The 8,851-nt window shown below is 43.4% G+C and overlaps 1 protein-coding gene across 1 annotated transcript; it reads right to left on the bottom strand.

Annotated features, from left to right (window-relative positions):
• Positions 1 to 536: 536 nt before the first annotated feature.
• LOC120940996 lies at positions 537 to 8,357 on the bottom strand. Its single transcript, XM_040354207.1, has 3 exons — positions 8,112 to 8,357; positions 874 to 7,903; positions 537 to 665 (listed from the first exon to the last, which is right to left on the bottom strand). The coding sequence occupies exon 2, from the start codon at positions 7,175 to 7,177 to the stop codon at positions 1,304 to 1,306; it is 5,874 nt and encodes a 1,957-aa protein (XP_040210141.1). The 5' UTR covers positions 7,178 to 7,903; positions 8,112 to 8,357; the 3' UTR covers positions 537 to 665; positions 874 to 1,303.
• Positions 8,358 to 8,851: the final 494 nt, after the last annotated feature.

The following is an 8,851-nucleotide window of genomic DNA, read 5'->3' as shown; positions in this document are numbered from 1 at the left end:
TTTTGTTGAATGCCTCCTTATCAGTTACTATCTGATGGAAATTGAATAACTGTTTACGCCAGATGCGGCGACCCATCTGAAGAGCAGAGACATATATATATATATACCACTTTTTTTTTCTCCAGCCTAGTAGAATTGTCTGTGGTCCCTGGGACTATATCTCTCTCATCTGATTTATCACTTGCCATTTATCTCCAATTGAGCAGTATTACTATACCACTATATAGTGGATCCCTCTCATGTCCCCATTTTTGAGCTTTTTCTTTTTTGCAACTTTTCCCACTTAGACGGTGGTACTTTCACCTGTAGTTACAGGGAACCACCGCATGGTGTGGAAATCTTTAGGATTATTGATAGCAGTGGGGGTTTTATATGTGCTTGGGGTGGGGGGTCTCTTTGTGTTGTGTGGAGGGTGAATGGGTGAGTTATGGACTTAGATCTCCTTATTGGATGATCAAGCTCCAGTTTTCAATTTGTCACTGATTTTTGCTGTTACGGCCCCTTTGGCATCGAATAAATAACAAGAGGAGAGCTTCTGACGGGTGCAGTAGTTTTATTATTTCGGAACAAAGGTGCGCAGCAGGGTTGAATATTATTTTCTTTATCTCCTTGAGCACCGTAAATATGAATATCGTAAGCACCATAGCACCATAGCACCGTGAAAACTGTAAATGACATATAAAACACTTATTTACAGTTGTCACCAAAAAGGGGTTACAGGGTTAATTACAGTTGTCTGCACACACATCTAATTACATTGAACATTCAAAGAAACATGGTTACATGCATAGCGTATTTAAAACCAAACAGCATGAACAGGGTTTATCTCTAGAACATATACACCTTTATAACAATGCACACTTTTCTGCATACCTCGATCCACTTGCCAAGGGGGGTACAAACTTTAAGCTTTAGGGATTTTCTGCAGACATCTTCCATGAAATCCTATGCAGACAGCTAACATGTGGCATCTGAGATACAGGAAAAGGCTTTCTTTCTAAGACAGGAAGAAGGAGTGGTCTTGTAATCCTGCTGATCAAAACATTCCCCAGGGAACCAAAGGGAGGCAGAAATGTTCCACCCAGCAGTAAGTGCTGAACAAGATCCACAATGATAAGCGGACAGTTACACTCCCACCAAATTATGTTATGATGAACATAACCTAAAAGTCATACATAATTTACAGAACATAACCTTGGCCGCTATAAAACATGGTACATCATACACAATTTAGCTTATAGGTACCTCTGTAACTGGCTACTGTCTTGTGTGGTGGTATGCTAGTGTATCACTAAAACTGAACTTATTTGCTTTCTATGAGAACTACTAGCTTTTGAATAGGACGTTCAATAATTGAAGGTTTTGATACATAGTCCTTCTTATCTTGCAATCTTCTGTCACCTACTAACACCTTGACTCGACGAACTAGATCATCCTTTTCTATTGTAGTTTCAATTACACGTCCTAGTTGCCACTGGCATCTGGGAGACATATCATCTTTGATTATGACAATGTCATTTACTTTGAGGTTACGTCGAGGTGTGTGCCATTTCTGTCTTGTGGAAACACTCATGAGGTATTCTCTTTTCCACCGACTCCAGAATTGTTCTGCTAAATATTGCACTCTACGCCACCGTTTAGCTGCATATACGTCTTCCTTTACGAATTTCCCAGGTGGAGGTAATGCAACCTTGGATTTCATCAGGATGAGGTGGTTTGGAGTTAGAGGTTCTGGCGCCTTGGGGTCATTGATTCCATCGACAGTTAAAGGACGGCTGTTAACAATGGCCATGGCTTCATAAAATAGCGTTCTAAGAGAAGCATCGTCTAGTCTACTTGAACATTGGACTGTTGTAGCATTTAGCACATTACGAATGGTTCTAATTTGACGTTCCCAGACTCCACCTGCATGACTTGCGGAAGGAGCATTGAAGATAAACTCACACTGTTTATCAGCTAGGAAAGTTTCTAGTGCCTTTGTGTCACATTGCTTCAGGGCTTCTTTAAGTTTGTTCTTTGCTCCTGTGAAGTTTGTGCCTTGGTCACAGTGAAGTTGGCAAACGGCTCCTCTTAAACTGATGAAACACCTTAAGGCATTGATGAAGGAATCTGTAGATAAATCTTCAAGCATTTCGATGTGGACTGCACGTGAGGAGAAGCATGTGAAGATTAGACCATACCTCTTGTATTCCTTTCGACCTTGTTTGGTGATAAAGGGACCAAAACAGTCCATACCACAGTATGTAAAGGGAGCCGAAACTTCTACGCGTTCTTCGGGGAGCTCTGACATACGCTGCTCCTCTGTGGGACGCCGGAGCTTTCGACACTGTACACATTTATGTATTAACTTGGCAACTGACTTGCTTCCACCAAGCACCCAAAATCCATTTGCTCTGAGTTCTGTTAGAGTTTGGCTGCGGCCCTGGTGATGAATGGCTGCATGATAGTGGGACAGGATTAACTGGGTAATGTGCCCTTCTTTTGGGAGGATGACTGGGTGCTTTGTTTCTTGACTAAGAGTTGATCTTGACAGCCTTCCACCAACACGAAGAAGTCCTTGAACCAGAATGGGGTCAAGGCAGCTAAGAGGGCTTGAACTTGGCAGACTATCTCCTCTTTGAAGGAGTTTTAGCTCTTGGGGGAAAACTTGCTGTTGAACTAGACCTATCACTACCTCCCCGGCCTCCTTACGTTCCTCCACAGACACAAGATTGCTGCAGTGATACGTCTTCATTTTTATTCTCCTGATTCTTGCAATCACCTTAATGAGCATTGACCAACTGGAGAACCTGCTCAGACGATTTAGAGTATCAGTTTGTTCATTGGCTTGTGATGCAAGGGTTGTAACAGGTTTGACTTCAGGGTCGCCTACAATTAGTTCTGCTGAAGAGCTTGAAGATGCGTGCACTTCAGATCTCCAAAGGAAACTAGGCCCAGATAACCAACTTGAGGTGGAGATATCCGCTACATGTAGACCCCTGGATGCATGGTCAGCTGGGTTTTGTGTCGTATCCACATAATGCCACTGGGTTGGATCTGTAATCTCTCTTATGAGTTGAACACGATTGGCTACAAACACGTGAAACCTTCTTGCTTCGTTATTGATATAGGCTAAGACTACTTGGGAGTCTGTCCAGAAGAACTCTTTGTCAATTTCTATTTCAAGTTCTGCCTTCAACATGACACTCAACCTTGCTGCAGTGACGGCAGCTGAGAGTTCAAGCCTTGGGATGCTCACAATCTTCGTTGGTGCAACTCTTGCCTTGGCCATTACGAAGCTGCAATGGACTTGATCTCTGTCATTTTTGTACCTAAGGTACGAACAGGCACCATATCCTATGTTGCTGGCATCGGAAAAGTGGTGTAGTTCCACTTTCATTCTGTTACCAAAGTCTGGGGGATGGTAACATCTGGGTATCTTGATTTCCCTTAAAGCTTGCAGACTACTCTTCCAAGCCTCCCACCGTGGACATAAGCTCTCAGGAAGTGCTTCATCCCAACTGATGCCTCTGCGGCAAAGCTCTTGGAGAATGCACTTGCCACTCAGTATGAAGGGGGCTATGAAGCCTAGAGGATCATAAAGGGAGGCTACGACTGACAGGATACCACGACGAGTTGAGGGTTGATGCTTTATGTCAGCACTGAAACTGAAGGTGTCGTTTTCAATTGACCACTGAATGCCAAGTACTTGTCCTTCTGTTGTTGAGTCTGGGCTAAGTTTGACAGGTACACTAGTTGTTGCTCTTTCTGACGGAGCTATACAGGACAGGACGTCCCTTTTATTAGAGTTGAACTTATGCAGTCGTAGGCCGGCATTTTTACATAATCCTTGAGTTTCGAGGATTAGATTCGAAGCTTCGCTGACTGTTGGAACGCTAGTTAGGCCGTCGTCGACATAAAAGTTCTTCTCGATGAAGGCTGATGCTGAGGGATGTTCTGACTTGTGTTGTCGTGCAAGATACTTAAGGCCGAAATTGGCACATCCTGGAGAGGAGCTGGCACCGAAAAGGTGAACTGCCATTCTGTATTCTTTCGGTTCTGTTTCCAACTGACCGTTCTCCCACCAAAGGAACCTTAAGTAATTGCGCATTTCTGAGGGGATATAGAACTGATGGAACATCTTTTCAATGTCGCATATCACAGCAACTGCTTCCTTCCTGAAGCGACAGAGGACTCCCACTAGAGAGTTTATCAGGTCGGGACCTGTCAGCAAGGTATCGTTTAGGGAGATGCCTTTGAACTTTGCTGAACAATCAAAGACAACTCTTAACTTGTCTGGCTTCTTGGGGTGATAAACCCCGTGATGTGGGATGTACCACACTGTCTCTTCCTCTGATAATGAAGGGGCTGGTTCTGCATCACCTTTTCTGATTGTTTCTTCCATGAATGCAGTGTAGTGTTCATGGTACTGTCTATTTCCCTTTAATCTTTTCTTTAGATGATGAAGTCGAATAAGGGCCAGCCTCTTATTGTTTGGTAGTGCCAGTTGACTGTTGTCTTTGAAGGGTAACGGCATCTCGTAGTGTCCATCTTTCCTTTTCATTATAGTTTCCGAGAGAAACTGCACGAAGCGAACATCATCTTGAGACACGTACTTATCTTCATAATTTCTTTCAATGAAGTCCATTTCTAAAGCCTTTAACACATCAGCGACCGGCGGCATTGGCATTTCTTTCACTGCGACTCTGTGTACGAAGCTCTGGCTACCCTGTCTATCAAGATGTGGATTTGCTGATCCTACAATGCTCCAGCCGAGCATAGTTTTTTGAGCGAAGGGTTCATTTTCGGAGCCGATAACAACCTCCAAGGGAGCCAGTGCTGATGGGCAGTCATAACCGATCAGTAGTCCTACTTCGCAATCTTGAAGTGGCTGTAACTTGTTTGCCAAGTGTTTGAGGTGTGACCACTGGAGTGCAGTCTCCTTAGTGGGGATGTGAGACTTATCTACTGGAATGAAATCTCTTGTATAGGCTTGACGGAGTTGGACTTGAACTTCGGAGTTGAAGCCACGCACTTGCAGACCGTGAGCAATTTGGCTTGAAATAACTGTGTCAACCGCTGTCATTGTGCTGAGCCTTAGCTGTAATGGCTTGGTGCTCACACTTAACTTCGATACCAGGTCTGCCAGAATAAAGGTTGAATCACTCTGTGTGTCAAGTAAGGCATAAGTGAGGATTTCCCTCTGAGGCTCCGTAGTAGCTGACAACAGAACTGGAACAATGCAGGATGTGGCAGACGTATGTCTTGTCAAAGTATGGGACATAACTTTGGGAACGTTGTCGTTTGCCTTATTTCTCATGCCTACTGAATCATCGTTTGATGCCTTGACAGGCTCAGTGTCTCTCTGTATGTGCAAACAGGTTGGATGACGTCGACTGCATATGCTACACGTGTGTCTTCCTTTGCAGTCTTTTGTAGTGTGGCCCTTTCTTAAGCAACCAAAACAGAGATGGTTTTCGTGAATAAAGGCCCTCTTTTCATCGATGGTCTTTGCCGCAAAAGTCAGACATTTAGCGACACCGTGTGTTTCGTCTTTGCAGACTAGGCAAGGTGGTTTCGGTCTTGAAGCTGAGATATTTGGAACGTTGAAGGTAGAGGGCTTCATTTGAGTGCTTATGTTGAGCGCCTTGGCTCTCTTGGGAATTCTCTCATCTGTAGTCTTGGTACTGAGGAGAAAAGGAGAGGCAATGGGGTTGCATGCAATCTTAGCTTCCCTTTGCAGGAACTCTGTGAAACGAGCAAAGGTTGGGTATTCTTGGGACTTGTCCAGCTCGTCCACGGCGATGCGACCCCATCTGCGCACGATCCATTCAGGCAGTTTCTTGAGAAGCTTGTGGTTTTCTTCACAATCATTTAGAATAGCTAGGCCTTTAACATGAGGAATGGCCTCCACACAACCTTGAAGGAAATCCGCGAACTCTCTTAATGCTACAGGGTCATTTGCTGATATCTTTGGCCATTTAGCCAACCTTTCTCTGAAGGCTCTTTGCACTATGAATGGACCTCCATACCTGTCCTGTAGGATTCCCCAAGCACCTAGATAGGCATCTTCTGAATTTCGGTAGAAGAACCCTTCCACTGCCTTACGAGCTTCACCACCGAGATACCTCTTCAAGTACAGCATTTTTTCGCACACAGGGAGTGGTTTCTGATCAATCAGCGCCATAAAGGATATCTTCCAATCTATGAACTTCAAAGGATCACCTGTGAATACAGTTGGTTCAGGTATAGGGAGACGGTTGGAGATAAGCAGACTTGCAAGTCCTGGGGTTAGACTAACTTCTTCATTTGGTCTTGACACCCCAAGTGGTGTATTTGAAGGTTGAAATGGCACAGCCTTTGGATTCAATGAGTTTCGTGGTTCATTATTTTGGCAGAGGTATTGCACATTGTGGTCTGTCTCCTGTTCGTAAATTTCAAGACTATCATAAGCGTTGTAGGCTTTCACTCTTGCTGCAGCTACCTTGACTTCATTTTCTGCTTGTAGCTGTTGTAGTCTTGTCTTTTCCTCATCCAACTTCAGTTTAATTTCTGCCTCTAGTTTGTTCAGCTTAGCTTGCTCCTCGCGCATCTGTTGCGTCGCCTTTGCCTGTTCTATTTTGGCTGCAAGATCTGCTTCTGCGTCAGCGCGTTTGCTAGATCTGGAAGTGGCTCTTGAGCTTGCGTTGGAGTCTGGTAATGACTCTGAGAGGACAGTTTCTGTTTCTGAGTTTCCAAAGACTGACTCATGCTCTTCTTTATTAAGCACCATCCTCACCCTTTCCTTCTCAAGTTGATCGTTAAAGATTTCATCTACATTCTCTAGCCGCTTGCTGATGAGGTTGCAGATTTCAGCCGTTAACGCGGTGCATGCATCCATTTTCTTAACAACGTACGGGGTAGTGGAATTATTTCGGCACATGGACTCATACTGTTGGTGCACTAACGCTTCTTTGGCTTTAATCTCTTTCAATCTTGTATTAAAGTCTTCAGTTGAGCAGAAACCTTTTAACTTTGTCCTACATTCCTTTGCTAGCTCCTTCCAAGAGTTGCACACCTTGTTGAATGCCTTTTCATTTTTCTTAACTGTTTCTTCGTGCATTTCTTTGCCCTTTTCTGTTAGGCTTCGCTCTCTAGAGCTGGATCGTACCTGTTGTGACTCTGTGGGTTTGTCTGTTTCTTCAGCAGGTGACAACATTTTGTTCTAGTGTGCCTTTGCCTTTCAAGTGTGAGTGTGCCTGAAACCTAACTTGAATGAGTGTTGGCTCAAACTTGCTACTAAGGGCTACGACAGATAACAGGTGTTCACACTTGTAACTAAAGATTAGCAAACAATGCATACAGTACTACAAAATGTTTTAAACGAATATACTGCTGACACTTTCTAACCAGACAATTAACCCTTTACGTAAATAACTGCAGTTTAGTGGATTAGGAACTTGGAAGATGGCGTTGCTTTAAATCTGACACTAGGCCTCTAAACACGAATATAATAACTTGATCACTGGTTTAGCAAAATATTAACTATTTGGCTCGCATAGTAGTTAAGGGCGGCTTCCGGATCACATATAAAGAGCCCGCTATATTTAAAAGTCCACGTGACACGTTTACTTTTTTAGCCAAGTCTCTGTTGCCAAGATGGCGTCCGCACGTGTCTTGCGAGGCGTTGGGAAGCCTTTACTCACAGTTCGATGAAGACAGCGACGCAGCCGGTGATGTCGAGTCTCCACCGCAGCGACGAGTTTTCACTGTTACGGCCCCTTTGGCATCGAATAAATAACAAGAGGAGAGCTTCTGACGGGTGCAGTAGTTTTATTATTTCGGAACAAAGGTGCGCAGCAGGGTTGAATATTATTTTCTTTATCTCCTTGAGCACCGTAAATATGAATATCGTAAGCACCATAGCACCATAGCACCGTGAAAACTGTAAATGACATATAAAACACTTATTTACAGTTGTCACCAAAAAGGGGTTACAGGGTTAATTACAGTTGTCTGCACACACATCTAATTACATTGAACATTCAAAGAAACATGGTTACATGCATAGCGTATTTAAAACCAAACAGCATGAACAGGGTTTATCTCTAGAACATATACACCTTTATAACAATGCACACTTTTCTGCATACCTCGATCCACTTGCCAAGGGGGGTACAAACTTTAAGCTTTAGGGATTTTCTGCAGACATCTTCCATGAAATCCTATGCAGACAGCTAACATGTGGCATCTGAGATACAGGAAAAGGCTTTCTTTCTAAGACAGGAAGAAGGAGTGGTCTTGTAATCCTGCTGATCAAAACATTCCCCAGGGAACCAAAGGGAGGCAGAAATGTTCCACCCAGCAGTAAGTGCTGAACAAGATCCACAATGATAAGCGGACAGTTACATTTGCCGTCTCGCTTTTGTGAGTGTACTCTCAGGTCACTTCTAGGGTACTATACCATTATTGGTTACCTGTGTGTTTTTAATGCCTTTTATGCTCTATTTTCTGATATTTAATAAAACGTAGTAATAACTCTTAAGGGTGTGCAGCAGTCATTTTTCTTTTTTGTTTTTTTTCTCTCTTGGTAAATTTTGTACCTGGGGGTGTCAATAGTATGCCTGTAAAGTGGCGCATTTCCCCGTTTTTAGAACAGTCCCTGCATAGAATTACATTTCTAAAGGAAAAAAGTAATTTAAAAACGCTCGTGACTGTAATGAATTGTCATGTCCCGGCAATACAGATGAAAGTCATTGAAAAAAAAAAAAAAACCTGCGCCAAATAAAAAAAAAATGGCGTAGGGGTCCCCCTCAAAATCCATACCAGACCCTTCAGGTCTGGTATGGATTTTAAGGGAAATCCCGCATCAAAATAAAAAAAAAAAATGGCG

The sequence above is a fragment of the Rana temporaria genome, chromosome 5 (assembly GCF_905171775.1).
Source record: "Rana temporaria chromosome 5, aRanTem1.1, whole genome shotgun sequence".
Classification (NCBI taxonomy): Eukaryota; Metazoa; Chordata; class Amphibia; order Anura; family Ranidae; genus Rana; species Rana temporaria.
This window is presented reverse-complemented; position numbering and strand designations above follow the sequence as displayed.